Genomic DNA, 26,661 nt, shown 5'->3' with positions numbered 1-26,661 from the left:
ACATTTACTTCCACTATCTTACTTAATCCTTGCAATAACCAACAAAGATAGATAAGAATATTTTCTTTTTAGGGGCGCCTGGGTGGCTCAGTGGGTTAAGCCTCTGCCTTCGGCTCAGGTCATGATCTCAGGGTCCTGGGATAGAGCCCCACATAGGGCTTTCTGCTCAGCGGGGAGCCTGCTTCCTCCTCTCTCTCTGCCTGCCCTCTGCCTACTTGTGATCTCTGTCTGTCAAATATACAAAAATCTTTAAAAAAAAAAAGAATATTTTCGTTTTCAGATGAGAAAACTAAAGCTTACCCAGTTATGAGTCTTGCTATGATCACATAGTTAAATGGGTAATAATATTAGATTTAAACATTAGATTTAAATTAAATTTAAATGAGAACATTTCTCACCACCTGAGATGATCTGTGGTAGTTCACCTTACCTTACCTTACCTGGAAATCTGCCACTTCACTCTAAAAAGGACACAGCGATACCAGGAATTGAGAATCCTTTAGGAAGAGGAGTACAGAGCAGTGTTGTACTATCAGAAAGTAATTTTAATACTAAGTAGATGGAATGCTATTGCTTCATGAGAAAGACCATGTCTACTTTGATCTTAAATGGCTATCCAAACTAATTCCAGGGTAAGTAACAAATACCATGAGAAGAAATAGATTGTGTTTTATTAATGACCCACTCATTTATTGATTTGTTGTATGAAAAGTACCATTTCATTGTGTATTGTATGGTTTTAGTCATTGTGTTCTCATATCCCTTAACAGCTTTTAAAAATTAATTAGTTAATTAATTTATCTTTTTGAAAAATTTAAATTCAATTAGCCAATATAAAGTACATCATTAGTTTTTAGTGTAGTGTTTAATGAGTCATGCATATAACAAGTATAGCAACTTTTAAACATTGTTAGTCCTTCATATAACGATGGGTGCTCTGTTTATAACAGTTTCAAAGACAATTGAGAAGAGGACGGAGGGCAGAGCTGTCAGTTTGATCAACTAGTCAGGGTAATTCTGTGCTAAAGACTGGTCTTAGAGGCAGCATATAGGAGTTTGAACACTGCACAATTTATGTGCTATTTAGCCCTGTGCAATTTATTTAATCATAGTAAGCTTCATTTTACTCACCGGTAAAGTGAGAAAACGGTACCTATCTCACATGTTTTTTGTGAGCTAGAAAGTAATTGATGTAATCAGTTATGATAGTGCTTTGTTTCATATTCAAATTTTAGTCAATGGAAGCTATTGGAATGAACTGTAGACTTCAAGATTACATATTTAAAACCCTCCTGGTACAAAGCTGCACTTCGATGTTAATGATGACTGCTGAGTGCTAGAGCTTTTATGAGAAGATCTAGGTTTCTAGGGATTTTGTCACTAACCGTAAATAAATTCAATCCTCTATATTAACACTAGTAAATTCACTTACCTGGGACTTGACCATCTTGCTGAAAAACTAAGCCTAAGTCCTCTACAGTCATTAAAGTTATATAAGTTCTAGTGAATTTCTTCACCATTTTTAAGGATGAGAGGGTCATTATATGACCATTTCCTCTTCATTTCTGATTCTTCTTGAAATGCTCCCAGGGAAGAGTCTGGTCACCATCTGTTCTTTATACAGAGTTTTAGAACAATCTAAATCATTTGTGTAGACGCTTCAGGAGTATTCAATACTATCTCTTTTGTTCTGATTGACATTTAAAATGTATAGATATTCCTAGTCTTTTAATCAACTGAATCTCAAGTACTTATAATTTGTGTGCCTACTTTTATGTTTTATGTTATGGTACTTAGTCTAAGATGCTAGGTTTTAAATTTTAAATTCTTATCGTTCCTTAAACTCAACTTTTAAAAAGTCAATTCAGGTGTGTAACAATATAATAAGCTATTTTACATTATCAAACACTCAAGGAAGAAATTATCCAGAATAGAAAATTTCCATTTTACAAGCTGTCTGGTTCCAAGATTTCTAATTAGATACAATTGGATAAATTTTGGGAGGTAGGAGAAGAAAATCTTAGTCCTATCTCAGTTTCAAAATGCAGAGAAAACCATAATCCAATATTGAATACTTAAGTTTTGACTGATGTCTTAAAAATTCATAATGTTATTCCTGAAAAGTATGCATCTTGCTAGAGTAAACAGATCAGTGCTTGGTAATCTGCACACTACAGGGCATTGAATGATCCATGATGAAGTCCCAAAGCACTCACAAACCACTACTCTGGGAGTGGGTGGTGTTAAGTTTAATTAGGGTCGACAGGAAGTGTAACTGGTATTGCCCTAGTGGTAGATGCTATTCAATTCTTCTCCAATCATTAAGTGGCCTGTTTATTCCCAAAAGATTTGATTCCCCTTTGTACTCATTACCATTCCTTACAAAACAAGGCAGACCCCCCAGAGATGAGGAAAAGAATTTTCAGATTATAATGATAATACAAAAAGCTGGACCCAGTCTCAGAATCTTGAAGTACATATGGAAGGCAAGCAGATTTCTGTAAAAATGAAGTGACAAAGGCTCAGTAGATAAAAGCTATACTTGGAGGAAGTACATAAATAAGACTACAACTTTTTAGCAAGAGTCTGGAACAAGAGTCAGAAATTCAGATGCAGATTAGACTATGTGCAGTTTGATCACCTAGGAGAGGTAGAAACTGGAGACTCACATCAGGATCTAAAGATCTATCTTTGCACTTTATTGTGTGTTAGTAAATGTAGTAAAATGTCGTACTTGTGAACTTTATAAATCCTGAGGCCCAAAAACTCCTCCAAAGTTACATGGATTGGAGGGGCCACATTTAATATCTAGCATCATGCATGCCATTTAAAATAATTGTGCAAGGCTGTTTTTGTTTAGCTGCATGACACATTACAGAAGTTTATCATCATTACTGCTCACAAATCACATACTTTAAGATTCATGTAGCCATAGCAGAATCTCTGCATATGAGGACAGCCACAGAAAGAAGGATTGTGAAAAAATATGCTTGAATAATTTTTGAAAAGAAAGTTATAACTAACTTCCCAAGTAACCCATAAAGAAGGCATTAGACATAGATGCTGGGTAATAGTTCTAGCCAAAGTTTCCAAAAGTCACCATATCTAGATTTTTCTATGTGCTGTTTCATGATATTTTCCAAGGGACATCTTGATTTCATCTCTTATTTTCAATATTGTGATTTTCAATTTTATTTTACATCTCCATTCAAATGGAAGATAGGTTTGCATTTTTTGCTTAGCTTTTTTTTTTTTTTTTTAACTGAGATACTCACCATTAGCTTTTAATGCTCCCCATCCAGTGACAAACACTGAACTCTGAGGCAAGACTTCAAAAGTAGCATCTGGGAGACAGACTCTGCCCACATCATTGGAAAATAGGACAGGGGTGGAGAGCTTCACCACAGCGATGTCATCGTCATGCTTATGGGCAGCGTAGTTTTCATGAATGATAATTGATTGTATCTTTCTTCTCATCAGTGGAGGGCTGAGAGTTGTTCCAAAACTAGCCATCCAGAGTTTGGGGTTTTTGTAACTGATCACAGATGAAAAGGATTATGGTTGATTCATTTCTGATCTAAAGTTGCCCAGGACTCTGAATCAGCATGAGACATAGGGGTGGTAGAAGGGCAAATTGTTTAAGGTGATAATTGGTAGGTCTTCCCACCTTATTTGAGGCTTCACCCCCCAGGACTGCTTTCTTTCATTTAGCTGATCCAAATGCCCCCATTCTAAGGTAGCTTAAATTACTTCCTTTGAGGGGGAGTTTGTATTTTCTAAAGGGAACAAAATATTATTGCTATTTTTGATATAAAAGTAATACAGATTTGTTGAAGAGGCTATAAATAAATAAAAATTAGACATATGTACATATCCACACACATGTATGCCTTCATATGAATTCAGTTATATAAATGTCCGTATAGCTATGAGGGGAGAAAAAGAGAGGGAGAAAAGGGAAGAGGAGAGTGAAAGGTGTCATACTGGAGCCACACCTTGTATATTGTTTTCTTATCTTTTCTTTTTAGTTAACATTTTACCCAGGATATTTTCCCATATTATATGAATTTCCCTAGTTATTACTATCTCTTTATTATCTCCATATATCACATATGTTAAATCTTCAAGAAAGATTAAAAATTGCAATCCTAAAGATAGTCTTGTGGGATAATCTGATGTAAATTTGTGGGTTCAGATACTGTATTAGCAGAGTTTTAAAAAAAATCTCAATATATCCTAGGAAAACTGCTGAGTGTGTTTAACTTTTGACAGCATCGGCTTGTTCTTAAAGTTGGGAAAATATATTCTGGGGAATATATTTTCAGTTGGAAATGAAGATTTCTCTAACTTTTCTACTCTTCTTTAGTAACTATCATCTGTTCCTAAGCCTGCTTCACAATCATGAGATCCTGTGGGAGACTAAGATGCTCATAAAGGAATGAAAGCATGTGTCTTTGGCTCTGGTCATGATCTCGAGGTTATGGGGGTCTTGGGGTCTGGGATGGAGCCCATATCAGGTTCCTGCATAGTGGAGAGTCACCCTTCCCACTGCTCATGCTCTCTCTGTCAAATAAGTAAATAAATAATCTTAAAAAAAAAGAATGAAAAAGGGATGAGAATTATAGGAAATGAAGATGAAAAAAGAAAGTGAAATTGGTGATCCTGTTGGTACAGACTGAGGGCTTACATGTCAAAGCAGTGAGCAGCAGTCAGGAGCCACTCCTCACTGATCAAAGAAGCTCCACAGAAATGGATGCCGTCCATTTGCAGGCTGGCTTGCCATGGCCAATCAGCTTTTTTTGCAGGATAACCATCAGCAATTCTTTCCATAGATGGAAATTCCCTCCCTCTTCCACAACCTGTCAGAAGGAAATAAGATAGTTATTTATTAATATTTTATTTTATTTTACTTGTCTGTTTTAGCTGACACAGAACGTTACATTAGTTTTAGATATATTACACAGAGATTCAACTTTTCTAAGCATTATGCTATGCGCACAAGTATAGCTATAAGATGGTTATTTATAACCAGAGTTATAAACATGTGTGGGTGTGTTTGGCACATAGTTAAAGATGGAAACATTAGGGTGCCTGGGTGGCTCAGTGGGTTAAGCCTCTGCCTTCAGCTCAGGTCATGATCTCAGGGTCCTGGGATCGAGGCCCGCATCGGGCTCTCTGCTCAGCGGGGAGCCTGCTTTCTCCTCTATCTCTCTATGCCTGCCTCTCTGCATACTTGTGATCTCTCTCTCTGTTTCAAATAAATAAAAAATCTTAAAAAAAAAAAAGATGGAAACATTAATAGGTTTGCCTTGCCTTTAAAAAGTTAATTGAAATTATATAATAAAATAGTGATTATTCACATTGAAAAAGTATTGACTTAACAAAGTAAACTATTTAATGTCCTCCCTGGTACATTTAAAGCAACTTCAGCTCAAGGTTTTTTTTTTTTTTTCATATCTTTCTAGGTCATTTTCTTACGTATGACGATGTATTCCAGTGATATTTGACAAATTTTGTGTGTCAAAAGTACACTATTTATTGTAGAAAAATACCATTTGTACACTTAAAATGCTTGTCTAATATTATAACAATTACCCTACTATAACTTAAGTCTCAAAGTTCACATATTAACATTAATGAGTGTCATTTAGTTCTAAGCAAGATTTTCTACTTTAACAAAGTGAGCCAAATAAAAAGAAATATGATAAAATGATAGGGAATTGTTAAAAGAAGTTGTCAATGAAATTTTCTGTGAGGAATAACAAGTTATTCTCACATAAACATTCCCAATTATTAGTAGTAATTTTTCCCATCATGGAGAGTTAAGTCATGCATCCATTCAGAGATATTATATACTTTGGGGAAATAGTAAACATGGGGATAGAGAAACTCTAGCAGTATTTTGAGTTTTAGAATTTGATTTGCAAATATTGCAGTGATATTCTCAAACTTACAGCTGTTCAGAATGTGTTCTGCTTGTGCTTCATTCATATCTGGAAAAAAAACCAAGATGATTGCTCAGTAATGGAACAATTATAATTTGAAAATACTATGCTTACATGTCATGAGTGTTTCTGGTTAGCATGAACTGAATTATTCAGGAATTTCTTAAAGACAATAAAATAAATTCCTACAAAAAGGAGAGGCCTGGATATAAGTTCTTTCTTCTATTTGTGGACTCTAAGAAAATCCTGGTTTATAATTTTAAAATCATTGGCATTGAGAAGGATATCATTTGTCTGGAAAGAGGACTACATCTAATTAATTTAGCCATACCAATTTATTAAAATGCAGGTTATGCTGAAGAGGATCTAGGACTACTTTCATATATGTACTATTATATGGTGGATACCATTTCCTTTTGTCCTCGTTCATATGTTAGTGATAGGATAAAGGCACTGAAAGCATCTTAGATGCTGACATCTCCACAGAGGCTCCAACTGGAATAAAGATCTACTAGTGTAATAACAAATCCTCAATACATATTAGTCATTTTATCATAAACTGAAACAAAAGGAAGCATGATCAGTGAATATTCCCTAAAATTATATGAATTATTCCTTATGCCAGACAGTATAATAAGCAATCCAAATCCATGTTTTTGTTAAGATGAAAACCAGTGTAGAGTTTTGGTAAGCTTGCAAATTAATGAATCTTTCAGTCAGACTCTAAAGAGGAACATTGTGTTCATCTGCTAGGAACTCTGCTGATGTTTATGTCTATATTTATTAGAATAAATCCCTTAGAATTAGGTTTTGCCAATAATAGCAATTCTCTAGTGGCTTCCCTGATCTTTAAAATAACCCCAAAATTCCTACCTGGAGCTGTATGACATGGTCCCTATTTATGTCTTTGTTGTCATGTTGAACTGTTCTTGTTTTAAGCCACTACTCAGTGGCCACCCTAGCCTTTCTGTTTCTTGACTGTGCCAAGGTATTCCTACAGTCTTTGTTCTAGTTGTCCCTCCTTGCAGAAATACTCTTCCCATGACCATTTTCATGGTTGATTCCTTGTTGTCATTCAGATCTTAGCTTAAAAATCCTCTCCTCAGAGAGACTTTCCGTGTCACATCAAAGTAGCCTCTCACTCCCTATTCTCTATGGAAATTCATATTATTTGATATTACTTTGTTTATATACTTGTTTAATGGACCATTATCTTTTTTATTCCAATTAAAATGTTCTATGAGGACAGGTAATTTAGTTCCTGGCACAAATAGATTCTGCTGAGATAATAATGAGCAGTAATAACTAATAGTTTACTATGTCTTATGTACTAGCGACTGTACCAAACACTGCTATATCCACACAATAGTATTATGAGGCAAAACTATTAAGGACATGGCTTAAATACTTCTCAAGGTAAGAAACTTGTCCTACAACTATTTCACTGTAAGGTCGATTATAATCTAGTGTTACTTGCTGTAGGTTATGGATCAATGAGGGGGTGGAATTATGGTTACTTCACAGATAACTTTAGCCTTGGCTCACTTCTATCAGCCGAAACTATTGATGAACTTCCATGGTGATGCTGTATCTCATATGTACACATTATCTAGTAGATGTGTTCCACATGCAGGATAAAAGAAGTTAAATATCTCCAGTTCTAGAACAAGATTGTGTAGACTCACTTTTTTCTGCTCTTCTTCTATAAATACAACTAAATACCCTGAAAATTATCTAGCAGATAATAAAAGAACTCTGAAAGCTGGAAAGAGGTAGGCAAAATGACTAGAGACTACAGGGTTTTAAGGACAATGTGGTGAGTTTCCTAGTGTTGTGTTCATCTCACATATACTCTGGACTGGAGACCAAGAAAGGCCTGCAATCGGAACCATCAATGGGCATAGACAAAAAAATCTCAAGAATAGTCTGCTCTCTCCATCCAAATACAGGGAAAGAAGAAGTACAAGACCCAGTGAGGAGCCCAAACGTCCTGCTTCACAATACAGGGCTGACTATCCATTTTGTCAGAAGTAATGACAGCAAGAAGACTTTAACCATCCTAAACCCTACTTTCTAACTAGGGGATCAGCTTGCAGACAGATACCCACAGGGACAACATCAACCTTTATACACCCAGTGACATAAATAGGTTCAGGCCCACTGCACCCCTCCACAAATGATAACCTAGGGATGGAAAGCAGCCTAGAGAAGCCTGTTCTACTCCCATATATGTTGCTGGCAGTAGGGGTTGAGAGGAAGCTCCAGAAGACTAGAATAGTACTGCAAGGGCTCTGAAAACTAAATTGTTATTGAAACAATGAAAGTAGGTGAGACTACACTCTAAACATAAATAAGTGGACTACCTGCTAAAATAAAAGAATTAAATAGGATCAAGAGTCTCCTAACATAATAATCAAAAGGTTTGAATACAAACAAAGTTACTTGCCATACCAAAACCCAGGAGAACTACAATCTGCACGAGAAAAGACAATCAACTGATGCCAATACTGAGGTGAATAAGATGTTGGAAGGATCTGATGTGGATTTTAAAGCAGGTGCCAGAAAAATAATTTAGTAGTCAATTACAAATTCTCCCAAAACATGTAAAATATAAAATCTAAGCTAAGAAACAGAAGTTATAAAAATCAAATGGAGGGGTGTCTGGGTGGCTCAGTTGGTGAAGCGTCCAACTTTTGATCTCAGCTCAGGTCTTGATCTCAGGGTTGTGAGTTCAAGCCCCATGTTGGGCTCCACACTGGGCATGGAGCCTATTTAAAAAAAAAAAAAAAGAAAATTGTAGGACTGACAATAACAACAACAATAATAATAATAGTAATAATAATAAAAAACCCTGTTAGATGGTCTTAATAATAGAGTGGAGATGGGGGATAGAATCACAGTAAATTCCAATGAAATTAAATAATATTTACTCAGAAGAACAGAGAGAAAAGAGACTGAAAAAAAATTAACAAAGCCTCTGAGATTTGTGGGATAATAACAAAAGATTTAACATTCATATCAGAGTTCTAGAAGGAGAGAAAAAGAGTATGAGACTGAAAAAGTATTCTAGGAAATAATGGTTGGAAACTCCCTAGATTTAGCTAAAGACAAAGATGTATAGATTCAAGAAGCTGGGAAACTCTCAAATAGGAAAAACTCAAATCCACTCCAAACCCATTATAATTGAGTTACTAAAAGCTAAAGACAATGAAAAAAATTCTTAAAAACAGAAAAATGATACATTACCTATAAAGTAACACCAATTCAAATAACAGCAGTTTTCTCATCTGAAATCATGGAGGACAAAAGGAAGTGGCATAGCATTTTTCAAGTTCTGAAAGAAAAAACTATCAACCATGAATCCTATATCCATTGAAACTATATTTAGAAATAAAGGTGTTCTAGGATGAAGGTACATGGAAAGAATTTCACTTTCTAAAAGACCTACTCTTGGCTAATGGCTAGAGGAAGCTCTCCAAACAAAATACAAATGATAATAGAAGAAGGCTAGTACCTTCAGAAAGGAAAGAGACAGAATATGTAAAAACATAAATATACATAATAGACTATTTTTCACCTCCTAGGTTTCTTTAAACTTATTTTATGGTGAAACCAGAGATGCAACACCATCTGATGTGCAGAATATATAGAGAGGAAATACTAATCTGATGTGCAAAATATATAGAGAAAAATGTATCTAAAAAATGGGGAGGACAAAGAAACCAAAATGGAAGTAAAGTTTCTACACTTCATTTGAAATGGTATAATGTTGCCACCACTAGGCTATGATGTTATGTGTGTGTATGTTAATACCTAGTGTAGCCACTAGAACAGTTATACATAGTGATAAACTCAAAAACATTACAAATAAATGAAAATGGAAATCTAAAACATGTTCATGTTACTCATAGGGATGGAGGGAAAAAGGGACAGAGGAACAAGACACAGGACAAAAGAAAGCAAATAATAAAATGAAAGATTTAAGCTCTAACATAAGAATACTTAATATGTGGATGGTTTAAATACATCAATTAAAAGATAGAGTGTGATTAGGAAAACATGACTCAACTATTATCTTTTTACACTAAAATTTCTAAATTGAAAGTAAAAGGATGGAAAAAGATCTTACAAATAAGAATCTAAAAAAAAGCAATAGTGGCTCTATTAATATCAGATAAAGTGGACTTCAGAGAAAAGAAAATTACTGGATACCTAGAGGGACATTACATAATGATAGAAGGATCAATCTACTAAGATGAAGTAACAATTTTAAATGCATGTTTATAAATAGCAGAGCTTCAAGATACATCAAGCAATAACTAAAATAGCTAAAGAAAGGAATAGAAAAATTCACAGTTGTAGCTGGGAACTTCAGCAGCCTCCAATATCAACTGATGTAATTACCAGACAGAAAGTCAGCAAGGATATAGCATTAAACAACACCATCAACAACAATGTCTAACTGACATTTATAAAACTCCATGCAACAATAACAGAAAGCACATTATAAACACGCATGGAGCATTCATTAAAATAGACCATATCCTGTGTCATATTTAAAAGAATTGAAATCAGAATGCGTTCTCTGTTCAGAGTGGGGTCAATTAGAAATCAATAACAGAAAGGGAAGGAGAAAAATCTCCAAATACTTGGGAATTAAGCAACAGACTACTAAACAATACATGTATTCAGGAAGAAGTCCCAAAGAAAATTAAGAATTACATAGAATTGAGTGAATATGAAAGTACAACATAGCAAGTATTGTGGGATGCAGATAAAGCATTACAGAGAGGAAAATTATAGCACTAAATGCTTATTTAGAAAAGAGAAATGATCTCAAATCAGTATTCTTGAGTTCCTAACAAAAAACAAACAGACAAACAGAAAAAGAAGAGCAAAGTAAGCCTAAAGTAAGGAAGAGGAAGGAAATAGTGAAGAACAAACTATTGATACACACATCAACATGGATGAACCTCAAGGAAATTATGCTGAGTAGAAAAGGTCAATTTCAAAAGATACAAAGTGTATGATTTACATGACATTCATGAAATAATATAATTATAGAGATGGAGAAAGGATTAGTGGTTGCCAGAGGCTAGGAATGGGTAGAGGAGATGGGTGTAGTTATAAAGAGGTAACACAGGGGAATCTTGATTTGGTACAGTTGAATATATTGAGTGTGGTAGTAGTTATGCAAGTCTACATACGTGATAAAATGGCATAGAACTATACCTACACAAATGAGATCATATAACTGTGAAATCTGAATAAGCTCAATGGATTGTATTTATGCCAATTTCTTCGTTTTGATGTTGTGCTATAGTTGTATAAGATGTTAACATTACCAAAGGCCGGAGGGAGCATGCAAGTGCATAAGATATCCCTGTAAATTTCTTTGCAACTTCTTATGAATCTATAATTATTTCAAAATATTTTTAAAAATCAAGCACCCTATATAAAATCAGCGCACTATAATCAACTGTATTTCTACACAGTAGCAATGAGAGAGAAGAAAGAGAAATTAGGGAGTTGATCCCATTTATAATTGCTCCAAAACCCATAAGAGACCTAGGAATAAACCAAATCAAAGAGGCAAAGGATCTGTACTCAGAAAACTATAGAACACTCATGAAATAAATTAAAATGACACAAAGAAATGGAAAAAAGTTTCCATGCTCATGGACTGGAAGAACAAATATTGTTAAAATATCTATGCTACTTAGAACAATCTATACATTCAGTGCAATCCTTATGAAAATACTATCAACTTTTTTCACAGACCTGGAACAAATAATCCTAAAATTTGTATGAAACCAGAAAAGACCCTGAATAGCCAAAGAAATGTTGAAAAAGAAAACCAAAGCTGGTGGCATCATGATCCTGGACTTCAAGCTATATTTCAAAGCTGTAATCATCAAAACAGTATGGTACTGGCACAAAAACAGATACATAGATCACTGGAACAGTGATGGATCCTTAACTCTATGGTTAACTGATCTTTGACAAAGCAGGAAAGAATATCTAATGGAAAAGAGACAATCTCTTCAACAAATGTTGTTGGGAAAACTGGACAGCCACATGCAGAAGAATGAAACTGGACCATTTTCTTACACCGTACATAAAGATAAACTCAAAATGGATGAAATACCTAAATGTGACATAGGAATCCATCAAAATCCTAGAGGAAAACACAGGCAGTGACATCTGTGACCTCAGCTGCAGAAACTTCTTGCTAGACACATCTCCAAAGGCAAGGGAAACAATGGCAAAAATGATTATTGGGACTTCATAAAGATAAAAAACTTTTGCACAGCAAAGGAAACAGTTGACAAGAACAAAAGACAACTGACAGAATGGGAGGAGATATTTGCAAATGTCTTATCAGATAAAGGAGTAGTATCCAAAATTTATAAAAAATTTATCAAACTTAACACCACAAAAAACCAAATAATTCAGTTAAGAAATGGTTAGAAAACATGAATAGACATTTCTCCAAAGGAGACATGTAAATCTCCAACAGACACATGAAAAAGTGCTCCACATCACTCATCATCAGGAAAATACAAATCAAAACCACAATGAAATATCACCTCACACCAGTTGGAATGGCTAAAACTAATAAGTCAGGAAACGACAGGTGTTGGCGAGGATACAGAGAGGGGAGATCTCCTACACTGTTGGTGGGAATACAGGCTGGCCCACCCACTCTGGAAAACAGTATGGAGGTTCCTGAAAAAGTTGAAAATAGAGCTACTCTATGACCCAGGAATTGCACTACTGGGTATTTACTCCAAAGATACAAATGTGGTGACCCAAAGGGGTATCTGTTCTCCAGTGTTTATAACAGCAATATCCACAATAGCCAAACTAAGGAAAGAGCCCAAATATCCACTGACTGATGAATGGATAAGGAAGATCACACACACACACACACACACACACACACACACACACACACAGGAATACTACGCAGCCATCAAAAATGAAGTTTTGCCATTTGCAATGATGTGGATGGAACTAGAGGGTATTACGCTAAGCGAAACGAGTCAATCAGAGAAAGACAATTATCATATGATCTCACTCATATGCGGAATTTAAGAAACAAAACTGAAGATCATAGGGAAAGGAAGGAAAAAGTAAAACAGGATGAAATCAGAGAATAAGACAAATCTTGAGACTCAATCATAGGAAACAAACTGAAGGCTGCTGGAAGGTTGGTGGGTGGGGGCAAGGGATAACTGGGTGATGGACATTAAGGAGGACATGTGATGTAATGAGCACCAGGTATTATAAAGACTGATGAATCACTGAACTCTACCTCTGAAACTAATAATACATTATATGTTAATTAATTCAATGAATTCAATTAATTAATTGAATTTAAATTAAAAGAAATAAATCAAGCATCCTGGAAGAAAGTCTGAATTATCTTTCTTTTCTTTTTATGTACTATTTTAAACATTGTCATTTGAAGAACTAATCGGATAGTGTGCAGTCCAAAAATGTAAGGGGAAAACAATACCAAGGTATAGTATATATAATATATATTGTATATAATTATATATATAATATACAATTTTATATATTGTATATATAAAAAATATACCAAGGTATTCCCTTCCTTTCCTTTTCTTTCCCTTCCTTTCCTATCCCTTCCCTTCCTTTCTCTTCCTTTCCCTTCCTTTTCCTTGTCACTCAGAATCACTGGAGAGAATTCTGACTTCTATATAATGAGAAGAAAGGCCATAAATATTTTATATTTTATAGTATGTAATATAAAGTATGTCATATTTTATATTATAAATCACAAGGCTATAAATTTTAGGAAAAAATTCACCTAATTATCCATGGGCATTTCTACAATTTTTTATATTCTACAATTCTACAATTTTTTAAATTCTACAGTTTTTAAAAATATCTACATGGACAACTATTTAGCAAACTTGCACTTATTAACTGAAAGCCAAACTCAAAGCTTCCCCTTGAGCTTTAGTATGATCCTGTATAAGTTACTTTTGAAGGATTATATTTAACATTTTCTGCATCGTTTCTTCTGTGTTAGACTTAAGATTATTTGCCAACTAACTCTTCCAGTATTTGTGTTTTGGGGCCATATGTGTGTTTTGGTTTTTCAGTTACCTTTTTCAAGACCTGTTATCAATTCTCCAACTTCCTAGGATCAGGGGTTCTAAAGATATCTGTGAAAGTCCATAAAATAATACATTACATTAAAATGTTTATACTTGTCCTTTTCAAAGCATTTTTAAGTTTTTCCAAAGGATAAGTTTCATAGTTGCTACTAATTTCATTTTGCAAAACAGGAACTAAGACAGTTTCAGCAACTTACCCTAGGCTGCCCTACTATGGTTATTGTTGACATGGGTCTCCTGAGCTCTAGTCTAGGGTTCTTCCTACCACTACCTTCAGACTTTCTTCTAGAATGCATTCCAGGCATTTTCTTTCTACTGTATATACTGAAATCATTTCTATGAGTTTTGTTTTTAAAATTTTTATGTATTTTTGTGTAGTTCTAAAGCTCTATATGGAAAGAAGAATGGTCTAGTTTCCTCTGTGTTCTGTGGTGCTTGTTTAATTAAAGATTGCTTTTGTTTCCTGCCCACTTTCAAAAGAATGAGCTAGTTTATAGAGTTAAAGATAGATCACTTTACAAATACCAAGTTCCTGCTCTCTGCTGAGTTCTGTGCTAATCTTCGGGATATGATTGTAACTACAGAAAACATATTCCCTGTGTTCAAGGACTTGGCAGTCTTTTGCAGAAAAAGATGAAATAAAAAATAAACAAGTTAATTTCAGAATACCCTTGGTAAGCACAGAAAGGATGAATGATAAATCCAAGGAGACCATTCCATGGGAATGAGGAATGTCTTAACTGTAACTTGCTCTGATTGGCAAGAGATCTGGTGATGGATAATTTGCCACAGATACCTGAATAGACAATCCCTCATCTTGATCCAGCAACACTATAAAGGACCTAAGTGCCCTAATAACACAAAGTCAGGGTGGACAGATCCAGAAATGATAGAGTTTAGGTTTGTAACATTTGGCTTAACGGGAGCTCAAGATTAAATTAAATTATTTTTAAAAATCAAAACTTCACACATACCTACTACATCCTTCAACAAAATGCTTTCTTCAGAAAGTCTTGTCTTTGCTATCTAAAGCACAGAGCACTGGATTCAGAGTCTTACTCTGTTCTGTCTGCATGGTTAACAGAATTCAGTGTTGAGCATTACTCAAGAAACTTCAAGTTCTTATCTCCAAGCCATTTTTTTTTTCCTTTTTGACTTTCACCAAACCTATAATGCAATCTTCTCTTCTGTCAGCATATAATGATATATCTGCTCTAGCCCTCTGGAACAGTTTTGGGGGAAAAAGTACCAAGGGAAAACTTATTAGTAACTGTAATTACAAGTCAGCCTTAGTGTCTCATTTCATAGCTTATACAAATTCTTGTAAAATATGGCAACTTCAAGGTTAGTATATGTTAGGTTTGTTAACATATAACCTTGGAATTATAATGAGCTTTGTTTAATCTTATACCCCAAATATCTATTATGCAGTTCCTTATGCCTGTGAGGCAAATGACATGGTGCCTTTATGCCAGACACAGCTATCATCAGGGTCTGGCATTTTTCTTCTTCTGTCTCCTCCATGCCCTGGGCCAGTCCTATCCTCCATACTGTAGGAAGGCTCATGGTAGTGTCAGGAAAAAAATGACAAGTCTCCTTTCACAGGAGCCAAATCATGTTTGTATCCCTCATGTGATTTCTGTGTTCATACCACTCTTTCATTCTGGATTCTGATTGGAGAGAGTGGTGTAGCTGAAAGAACCAGGCACCACAGATTACTATATCAGTAGCAGAGTTTAGGTTTTTATCTCATACATGCTTAATTAATTCAAAGAACTGCACCAAAATCTTAAAAAAAAAAAGAAATATTATATTTGGGTTACCATATAATTTTTGTCTCATACGTATCTCCATACTAATCAAAGGAAGAAAATCTTTTGTGTTGATTGTGTGGAGATTTGTTTATTATCAAGTAAATGAGAAATTTAAAAATGAAAAGTGGTTTCATTTTATGGTGAAATAAAGCTTTCTCTGTAGATGAGAAGAATGTGAAAATGATAAACTCTAACAAGGGAAGGAAAATGGGATTTCTTGCCTTTCAGATAAGGTAATGAAGTATCTATCTTCAAGAAGCTTTCATTTGATTTCAACTTCTGATGTAAAATGTTGTCAGCTTGCCTTTTTACTGTGTCTGCATGGTTAGAAGCAAACTGAAACTTAAGCAATACATCTGTTTTCAAACCGTCATTACTTGAACTGAAAAAGAAAAACACCAGAATCAATGAATGAGTATTAGCCATATTTATAATTATTTTATACTCTAGTATTTAAGCATTAGTTATATCTTCAAGAAAATAAAACATGAATACTTTATATATTTTACTGTTTTGGATTTCCTTCCTTCCTGTGTCATATAGTTGTTAATACTGAAATTATACCTTGCTTGTATAATTTGATCATATTGAGAAAGCAGAGTATCTTAGCGTTCTATATTTTTTTTCTGGAAAAAATGCTTATTAAATCCATCAACTTTGTGTATATGTGTATAAAGTGAGTAAAACAGAGAAGAGTATTTTCAAGGATTACAAGATTCTTTTGCTGAATGCAATAGTCTTTAAGAGGACAACCAGTAGAATATGTTGTATCACTACCCAAGCTAAGAAATTATTTCCTTATAAGTACTCTGTAAAGAAGAAATGACAATTAAATGTAATAATATTAAAATATTTTTGCTCTTGATAAATTTAAAATTTTTAGATCCTGTCCACAAATCAAACAATGAAAAATAATTAAGTGATACAAAGTTTCCTTTTATCATAAAAATTAATTAGTGTGATTACCTAAAGTCAACAACATGAGACTTGATGTAATGATGATTTAAATTGGATCTTCGAAATATATTCTCTATCTGAGAAAAGAAAACAACAGTGTAGAACTTTTTAAAACATCATTTCACACACTTCAACATATCACAAAAATGCCTGTATAAAATTCTCAGTAATAGCATTTACTTCTAAGATTGTTTGCAACTATCCTTAGAAAGCTCATCTGGGCATAATCCTCTTGTCATAAGGTCACCTCTAAAATTGATGTTGATACTTGAACAACTTGTCACATGATCAAAGATGTCTGATATATATCAAGAGTTGAATTAAGCTAGATATTTCAGTTGCCAGTATAAAATATACATTAGGATGGAAGTGCTGAGACTGAATTTCTTTGAAAATTTTGATGTGTATGGAATTAACAGCCATTATCAGTCAAGCTCGGTTATCATCATCATGGCTATGATGGAAAGATCAGTTTTGTAGGCTTTAGTGAAGTTTTTGGACTATATTTTGATCCTGTGGTAGGTAAATGGAGGAGAGGGTGAGAATGTATATTTATCAGGTACTTCCTTAAAAAGAATATACTTATCAAGAAAAATACATGAAATGATTACTTAGAATAAGATAAAACTGTACATGCCACTTGTATGTCATTTTAGTTGAATAAATACTTTTCACTCAACTAATTTATTAGTTTTTTTCTGGTAAAGTGCCATGTCATGTCATACTACATAGTTTGGTGAACATATTTATTGAAAAATAAATAGTTATTTAAAAATGAATGACCGGGGCACCTGGGTGGCTCAGTGGGTTAAGCCTCTGCCTTTGGCTCAGGTCATAATCCTAGGGTCCTGGGATCAAGCCCCGCATTGGGCTCTCTGCTCAGTGGGGAGCCTGCTTCCCTCTCTCTCTCTGCCTGCCTCTCTGCCTACTTGTGATCTCTGTCTGTCAAATGAATAAATAAAATCTTTAAAAAAAATTGAATGACCACATGTTTTCCTTCCAATTATGAAGGGAAATTTGTTTTTTAAGGAAATAGTTTTATGTACACACATACATTTATTTGGCAAAACAAATACATGTTCATTGTAAAAAGTTATAAAAAGCAAGCAATACAGCAAAGTAAAGTGAAAAGCATCAAAATCATTTCCAAATCACTGTACAGAGAACCTGCTATTTACATTTTTGTTATGTACTTCCAGATGTTCTACATTCATTTATATATTTTTATATATGACATTTATATATCTTACATATAATTGAAAGTTTTCTGCCTGCCTCCTTCCCTTTTCTTTCCAAGCTCATCATTTTTTGTTGTTTCTTTTGAAATCACAGCTTTGTGAACCATACATTATAATTGAACATACAAAGAGTTTAAATTACTGAGCGCTACAAGAAGTTTCTAAAATTCATTTTAAGCACTAGTTTTAATCATTTCTCCTAGGAGAGTATTTCCTAGGACTGTAATTTATAATCTAAATTAGTGGTCACAAATTATAGCCTGTAGGACAAATCCAGACAGCCACTGTTTTTGTCTGGCCCATCATCTAGGAATGATCCTCACATTTTTTTAACAGTCAAAAAAATCAGAAGACGAATAATATTTTGTGACATCTAAACATTTGACAAAATTCTACTTTCAGTGTCCATAAATAGTTTTATTGGACCATAGCCATACTCATTTGTTGATGTATTGCCCATGGCTGCTTTTGCATTACAATGACAGATTTGAATAGTTTCAGAGACCACATAGCCTGCGAAGCTGAAAATACTTTACTATCTGGCATGTTAGAGAAAAAAAATTGCCAACTTCTGGTCTAAATTACTATACTTTCCTTCTTTACGTTGGCTCCATTTATACTCTAGAGGAGAGGGCCAGTTCTAGTGAGTAGGCCATTTATTTACTAGTCATCTCACTGAAGTGTATTTTTATGGTATTCCCATGTGGCAGACATAGTTACAGGCAACAGAAAATATGAGTAAGTAGACTTAGCCCCTCACAAATTCAGAGGGGCATAGACATACAAAATCATAATGATGTAACAAGGTGGTAAGCACTTTAACAAAGGTGTATGAAAGTTATGTGAGAGCACAGGAAACAGTTGCTAATGTTTATTCAGACATAATTTGTCATACTTTTTATTTGCAATATAAACCAGTCTTCAGGATAACTCAGAGAGATAGGAGAAATTATCCCTGTTTTGTAGTTAAAACTTTGAGGGCTAAAGTAGCTTTTCCAAAGCTCATAAACTGTCAAGAAGTAAAATTTGGATATGAATCTAGATGTTCTGACTTCAAAGCTAAGATGTACGAAACTCAGTATATTGCTTCCTACAAAAACTACACCCACCTTAATCAATTTTCTTTAATCAAAATTTCCTTCAGATGTATTTTTGAAAAGACATGCCAACCCCACTCAGTTCCATCCTTTAATTCATTTCATCAGCTCATTTTTGTTGGGAATGGATAAAGAACCTGGCAAGAATGATCTGTCTTCTTTGGTCAGTGCTAGGCTCAGTAGAAGCTGTGTACACAACTGAAGTCTTCAGTAGAAGAGCTTGTCTGTATGTTTATGTGGTATATTTTCAGGAATAAAGGTTTTGTGTAAAGTGCCTCGTGAGAAATGTATCAGGGTCATACACACATTAGGTGCTTAATAATACAGTGATATGTAGTAGTGTATCACTGTATCATTGTGCCCAAATGATTGAACTGTGTTTCCAGATTACTCTAATAATTTTTTTTTTTTTTTGTATTTGAGCTACTTAATCTTTCTGTTGGGATCCTATTATTCAATCTTTGGTGCAATTATTCTTTGCCCAGTGTATTTTTCCAGTTTTCCTGAGATACTGTTGATTAAAGTTGCCAGGATTAGCAAACAAAAATATGGTTAAGTTCTAATTTCAGATAAACAATGGATCATTTTTAGTATGGGCATGTTTAAAATATTGAATGAAATACATTTTCAGTAGGATCTAAAATTAAAAGTTCACTGAGAGGGGCATCTGGGTGGCTAAGTGGGTTAAAGCCTCTGCCTTCGGCTCAGGTCATAATCCCAGGGTCCTGGGTTCGAGCCCTGCATCGGGCTCATTGCTCATTGGAGAGCCTGCTTCCCTTCCTCTCTCTCTGCCTGCCTCTCTGCCTACTTGTGATCTCTGTATGTCAAATAAATAAATAAATAAAAATCTTAAAAAAAAATAAAAGTTCACTGAGAATTTTATATTTTATCTGGCTCCCCAACATAGGTATAATTTGATATTTTATCAACTTATCTCTTACTTTATTTTAACCTTCTTCTTCACCATAGTATTGTCAGAGTAGGAATGATGACAGACTTACTTCATTATTGACTTTTTGTTTCAAATCTCTTCTCATTTTTGAGTGTTCAGCTGAAAAGTCAGGATTATATTCAATACTGGGGATCTGGAATGAGGTCTGGTAATAGTAAAATTTCTGATCTGGAAGGGAGAACAAAAATGGATGGTTTCTCTTTAGTTCATTTGAACTGCATAAATATCAAAGTAGAAGGAATAACATGCAAAAAGTCCTATAATGATGAACTCTTGGGAATTAAACATGTGATAGCTATGGCCAATACCTCCCTTTTTTTTTTTTTAACTAAAATTGGTATATAATATTATACTAATTTCAGGTGTATAACATAATAATTTGATCTTTGTATATACTCCATATATGCATATATATATGTGATATATATACATGTATATCATATCTTCTTTATTTGTTCATAATTGGACACTTAAGTTGTTTTTGTATTTTGGCTATTGTAAATAATGTTGCAGAGAACTTGGGGGTGTATATGTCTTTTCAAATTAGTGTTTTTATTTTCTTCAGATAAATGCCCAGAAGTAGATTAGCTAACTCATCTGGTAGGTCTTATTTTAATTTTTTGAGAAATTCCCATACTGTTTTCCACAGTGGCTGTACCAATTTATACTCTAACAGTGTACAAGGTTTCCCTTTTTTCCCACATCCTTGTCAATACTTGTTACTTTTCTTTTCTTTTTGATGCTAGCCATGCTAACAGGTATGAGGTGATATCTCATTGTGGTTCATATTTATATTTCCCTGATGATGAGTGATGTTGAGTATCTTTTCGTGTGCCTATTGACCATTTGTATGTCTTCTTTGGAAAAATGTCTATTCAGGTTTTCTGCCCATTCCTAAATTGGATTGTCTGGCTTTTTGCTATTGAGTTGAGTTCTTTATATATTTTGGATATTAATCCTTTATCGTATATATGATTTGCAAGCATTTCTAACTCATTTTTAATATCACATGTTTTCATAGTCATGTGGTTGTCAGTTGTTTTCTGACAAAATTATTACCTGTTAGTGATAATTCATAAATTTAAACTATTAATTAGATCATGATAGAATGTAATATATTCTCATAAGTTAACCTTGAAGTCAGAATTGCTACTAAAATAATGTTTTTACTTTCAGTGCATTAAATATTATTAAACTATATAATAGTATAAGATGTATTGCATTGTTCACGAGATAATATTATGTGAGCCAGTTAAAATTTTAAATGCTAGAATTAATCTTTATAAAGGATGATCATTTCCCAAATGTAGATATGTTTATACCAATTAATACTGCATTCTGCAAAGCTTACATACATTTAAGAAAATTATTGTTGCAATGAAAATTACACTTCAAAATATTAGAAAATACTAGGGTTTGAAATAAATTGAGTAGATCTTCAAATTTTTAAAAGAATACAATGAGATAGACTTACCAAATGCCAAAAAATAAACAAGGAGACCGATGATTATCGCTAGAACCAACACAACAGCTGCGACAATAAGGGCTGTCATCCATGGTCTCAGTGAACTTGTCCTTCGACCCAATATTGCTGGCCTTTTGAGAGAGGGTTGTGTATTAAAGTCAAACAGAACTTAAATACTAAACCTTAGTTTTGCCTGGTTTTGATATAGAATGTTTTTTTTCTAGAATTTGTGTTTAGCCCATATTGCATTTGGTAACATCTGAATATATTGTTCTATAAAGTTAGAAAAATACTGACAATGAAAAATATCACTGATTGACATTTGACTTTATATTTTAAAAAGTCAGAATTATATAGCAGTTAACTACTGTTTCATATACTTCCTGGTTCATCATGCTAGTGTTCTGAAATATTTTTTTCTTTGTAAATGGTCAAATAACATATATTTGGCTCATGGGCTTCAAATCCAAAAAGCCTCAAAGAATGAGGGCTTCTGGGTCACTCCTCTCATTCTGGCATGAACCAACAGAGGCTCAGAGTGATTACTAAAACCTTGGAGTTGGACACAGCCAATGATATGGTATTAGCAATGTAATGGGACAGATAGTAGCTATACTTGTGGTAAACATAGCAGAATGCATAAACTTACCAAATTACTAGTTGTACATGTGAAATACTATAACATTGTATGTAACTATACTTAAATAAAAAATAATAATAAAGATAAAACCTCAAAATTGGATGTTGAGGGAGTTGGAACTGGGTTTTGGGCTTTCGGAACTTTTTTCAAAACTCTATACTTAATCCTATAATCTCCATTTATAAAATGAGTAATCTGTAATACATATGAAAAGCATCTAAAATAGGATGGGTTGGAGAAAAGAAAATAGAACTCTAAAGAAGAAATAATAGGTAAACCAAAAAGAGATCACCAATATAATGAACAAACAAATAAATAGTGATAGCTCAGATCTTTGGACCCAGGAACATCATGGTGTGAGAACCACTGGTATATTTGATGAATATCTATTTCATAGTGTTATAAGATTTCAGACCTATGATTTTTAACCGATGGTATTAGGTAAGATAAGGCTGTATTTACTTCAGTAAATAATGAATCAATTTAAAGAAAAATATTAAGGCAATAATGATACTAGTAGTATGTAAATATGGCAAAAAGCATGAAAGTTGTATGTAAATGACTGACATTTGGGAAACCTATGTGGAGGCAGAGAAATGTGACAAAGTTCTGTCCCTATCCCAGAGTCAGAGCCCACAGCCTAAAGACCAAATCTGCACAATTACAGAGTTGAGGCAGGCTAGAATGAGACTGGCATGGGTTGTCCAGGAAGATCTAATTCACAGGAGCACTGGGCAAGAATATGGTTCTGAAAGTTAAATATACCATTCTGATAAAATTATACATGAAAAAGCAGAAAAAAGAATTACCTTCTCTGGGTTGGTAGATGGCTGTGGTAAAGTAGAAAGTAGATCCCCACTTACTAATCAAAGATATCAACTGAGAGGGGCATTTTGGCATCAACAATCTGAAAAAAGTGGGGATACTTCTGTATTCTGGTATCTGGGCAAAGAAGCTACAGGCAATTTCCTCACCCCAGAACCATCAACCTGAGCTCTGTTAAGTATCTCAGTCAGGTAGAACTAATTCTGAGTTCTGCTGTGTTTCTGGAAGGATCTAGAGTTACTCTGGCTTGCTACTCTTTGGTTGGTATCAAGACAAGATTATTAAAATCTACAGACATCTGAAGTATCTTTAGAAGAGCTGGGGTCCTGCTGGGGCAAGGAAAGAGCTGATGAAAATATTTACCATCTTTACTAATAGAAGATCATAGGCAATTATGAACTCATTCAGTTAACATTTACCAAGTTTCTTCTGTGTGCCAAGTACTTTCTGTTTGGGATTGAAAAATGAATAAGACATACTGTCCTATCTTTAAGAACATGTGATCTAGTGACACACTAAGTAACCAGTAAAATACAAGTGATAAATGTCGTGATGGAATTATGCCCAATAAGTTATGAGACATGAATTGACACAAATGGTTTTGCTTAGAGACCTTATCCTTTGAACTGTGTTTTGGAAGCTGAGGAGGAGGAATCAGCAAGAATGATGGGTATGACAAGAAGAGGGAAAGCACAAACAAAGACAAGGAGACAGGAGACAAGGATAAGGATTTCTCAAGGACATACATGAGAAAGTAGAATTTCTGAACGAGAATAGAGGTAAACCTAATTAATGCATGTGTTCATTAGCTAAACATTTATTGTTATTGTATTAGCTAAACATTTATTGAACATTGCTATGCACAAAACAGGAATATAATGAAGAATCTTCAATAGATCTTCCTCTCAAGGAACTTAGAGTCTATAGGGAAGGAACACAGTGTACACAAATTGCTACTAGAGTTATAGAGTATTTCTAAGAGAATTTCAGAGGACTAATGATTTCTCTTTGGAGGAAATAATGGTTGAAAACGATAATTTTTTCAAGTTTAAAAATGCTGGGCCCATCTTCTCACTGTCTTCTCTTCTGAGTCCAATACAGAAAACCATTGATAGAGAGGAAGTTTATTTCACAACAGAACTCTCATTATCAAAAGGGTGTGGTTTCCTGTTGAACTTCTAACACCAGAAACGTCATTGTGACTTATGTATGGGTCACAATTGAAAAATTGTTTGAGTACATTTTCTTAATTATGTAGACATGCACAAAATATTTATTCCTAGATATTTTTTTTAAAAAATAAAATATTTTTTTCTCACTGATTTTTTCAGTACTGATCTAATTTTAACTTACACATTAATGAATTTCAGTGGCTGATATCAGTGATTATTCCAGATTGGTGGAGCCTGAACCTCATAGGTACTTGGTAAATATTTGTCTACTAAATAAAATAATGTGTCATAAAAGAGGAGTTGACCCTAAACTATTTGTAACACAAAAACTATTTTTAGCAGAGAGTTTTGTTAGAGATGAATTAGGACAAAAAACAAGCTTAAGCATTTACCTGAAATCAAGATACAATTACAAATTTTGCACTTAAAAATCTCGAAAGGACAATTCTCTCCTTCTCTTTCCTTTCTAGTTTCTCCCTCCCCCTAATCCTTCCAATTCAAAGAATTAATTTGGTCAGACTTATCCCAGACAAATGACTAAACAGATTCACTACAGTGTAGGAAAAACCCGCCTTAGAGAAGCCTTTGACATTCAAACAAACAAACAAAACAATATAAGTGACCTCACCTTTGAGGTATTTATGCCAAAGCAAAGAGGAGCAGTGACAAAAGCTATTCATTCAAGCAGGTCAATCTAGAAAACCTTTCACAAAGAGTCAAAGCATTGATCTCTCCCCTGCCTTTGGTAACATTCTGAGTGGTTCATTATCCAGACTCTCATGGGAGGTATTTCCTGAACCAAAGCTCAGCAGAATGGAATGGACTCTTCTTGCTCTTATCAGTGTCAGCCAGTCAAGGTCATAATTTTTTTTTTTTTACCAAGGTATATATTCAGGTTCTTCCCTTTAGATAGCTCTCCTAGCATCTATTATTTTTCCTGGAGCTTTTAAAAATGCTTTATATAACCAAAATATTGTCCCTCAGTGATTCAAAGATGAGAGATAAAAGGATTTCTTTCTGCCACAGCCATGGCCACATAATTTGAAGGGTCCACGGTCTCTGAAAGAGATTGTTCATAGTAGTTAGGAGTGTGGGTTCTGCAGCCAGCCTACCCAATTTTTTATCCCAGCTCCACTACTATGGGACCTTGGGCATTCAATCTCATTGTGTCTCAGATCCTTTTACCAAATGAGGGTAATAATACCCATTTTGTGGGATTATTGCAAAGACTAAATGAGTTAATTTACATAAGAGCACTTAGAATAGTTACTAAAACATGGTGAAGACTTAGGAGTTTTGGTTATTTATTTATTTATTTATTTAAATTATCAAAAACAGCAGAAAAAGATACCAAGGGGTTTGTACTTGATGAAATGGAGTGAGCTGGTGAAAAGCGTGTGCTGGATGGTAGATGTGCTGTTTGTGAAGGAAAGAGATAAGAACTGTTGCCCAGGACCTTGATATATAAGTGACAACACAGGAAAGAAACTATGCACAGACTGGGAAGCCCCTAGGGAGACTATCAAAGCCCTGATGATTTCCATGCAGAATTCTGGCAGATAACAGGGTCTAAGCTTGAGAGAAGGGGGACTACCAGAGCCTTCAAGAGAAATCCCAGATTTCAGAGGTAAGCATAATCAGACTTTCACATTCGGAGCATCCATAGGGAAAAAAATTACTGCTTAGCAGTGATGATGATGATGATTTTGATTGTAGCACCAGATGTGATGAGACTTGCATAAAATCTGTGATGTGAGTAGAAATACTAACTAAAAGTTGTGCAAAAGATTAAATGAAGATTTGTGCTTCCTTCTATGTTTCATGTTCTGACAAGCTGTGTGTCTTGTTTCTGTAACTCCACATTATGCAAATGAGAAAGACATAATGTTTCATAAATGAAAAGTTGACTGATGTCATAATTAAAATAACTGGTGTTTTAGTTGATAAGAGTTCAAAAGGGGATAATCAAGGGCAGAGAGAGCTACTCTCCAAATTCTGCTCATTAATGCAAATTTACATGGTGAAGTTCCATGAGAAGCTTTTCCTTGAAGGAAATTTTAGAGTACTGAGGTAATTAAAACCTGATGAGGACCAAAAATGATGTATAAGCCATTGACCTGGGCTACTGAAGATAAAGTGGCCAGAATGGTACTGCACCCACTTTGGCCAACACAGCTTATTTTATCGGTACATTTTCCCTCTCTTACTAATATATATATATTTAAATTAAATTGAATTAATTTTTTTGTGTGTGTGTTCCAAAATTCATCATTTATGCACCACACCCAGCACTCCATGCAATACATGCCCTCCTTAATACCCACCACGAGGCTCACCCAACCCCTCAGATTTCCCCCAACTCACTTCTCCTCCCCATCTCCCAAAGTCCTCTGTGTTATTCCTTAT

The 26,661-nt window shown here is 34.4% G+C and overlaps 1 protein-coding gene across 1 annotated transcript in view; it reads right to left on the bottom strand.

Moving 5' to 3' along the window:
* Positions 1-26,661, bottom strand: part of LOC116867098 (transmembrane protease serine 11G-like) — a 43,677-nt gene that overhangs the window by 2,562 nt on the left and 14,454 nt on the right. The window contains exons 2-8 of the mRNA XM_032856893.1: positions 21,628-21,786; positions 20,203-20,321; positions 16,876-16,943; positions 16,131-16,291; positions 5,955-5,993; positions 4,688-4,859; positions 3,276-3,535 (exon numbers count right to left, since the gene is read on the bottom strand). Coding sequence (XP_032712784.1) covers positions 3,276-3,535; positions 4,688-4,859; positions 5,955-5,993; positions 16,131-16,291; positions 16,876-16,943; positions 20,203-20,321; positions 21,628-21,786 — 978 coding nt within the window. The remainder of the gene's footprint in view (positions 1-3,275; positions 3,536-4,687; positions 4,860-5,954; positions 5,994-16,130; positions 16,292-16,875; positions 16,944-20,202; positions 20,322-21,627; positions 21,787-26,661) is intronic.

This window comes from Lontra canadensis, unplaced genomic scaffold (assembly GCF_010015895.1).
Source record: "Lontra canadensis isolate GAN:19392208 unplaced genomic scaffold, GSC_riverotter_1.0 scaffold1, whole genome shotgun sequence".
Classification (NCBI taxonomy): Eukaryota; Metazoa; Chordata; class Mammalia; order Carnivora; family Mustelidae; genus Lontra; species Lontra canadensis.
This window is presented reverse-complemented; position numbering and strand designations above follow the sequence as displayed.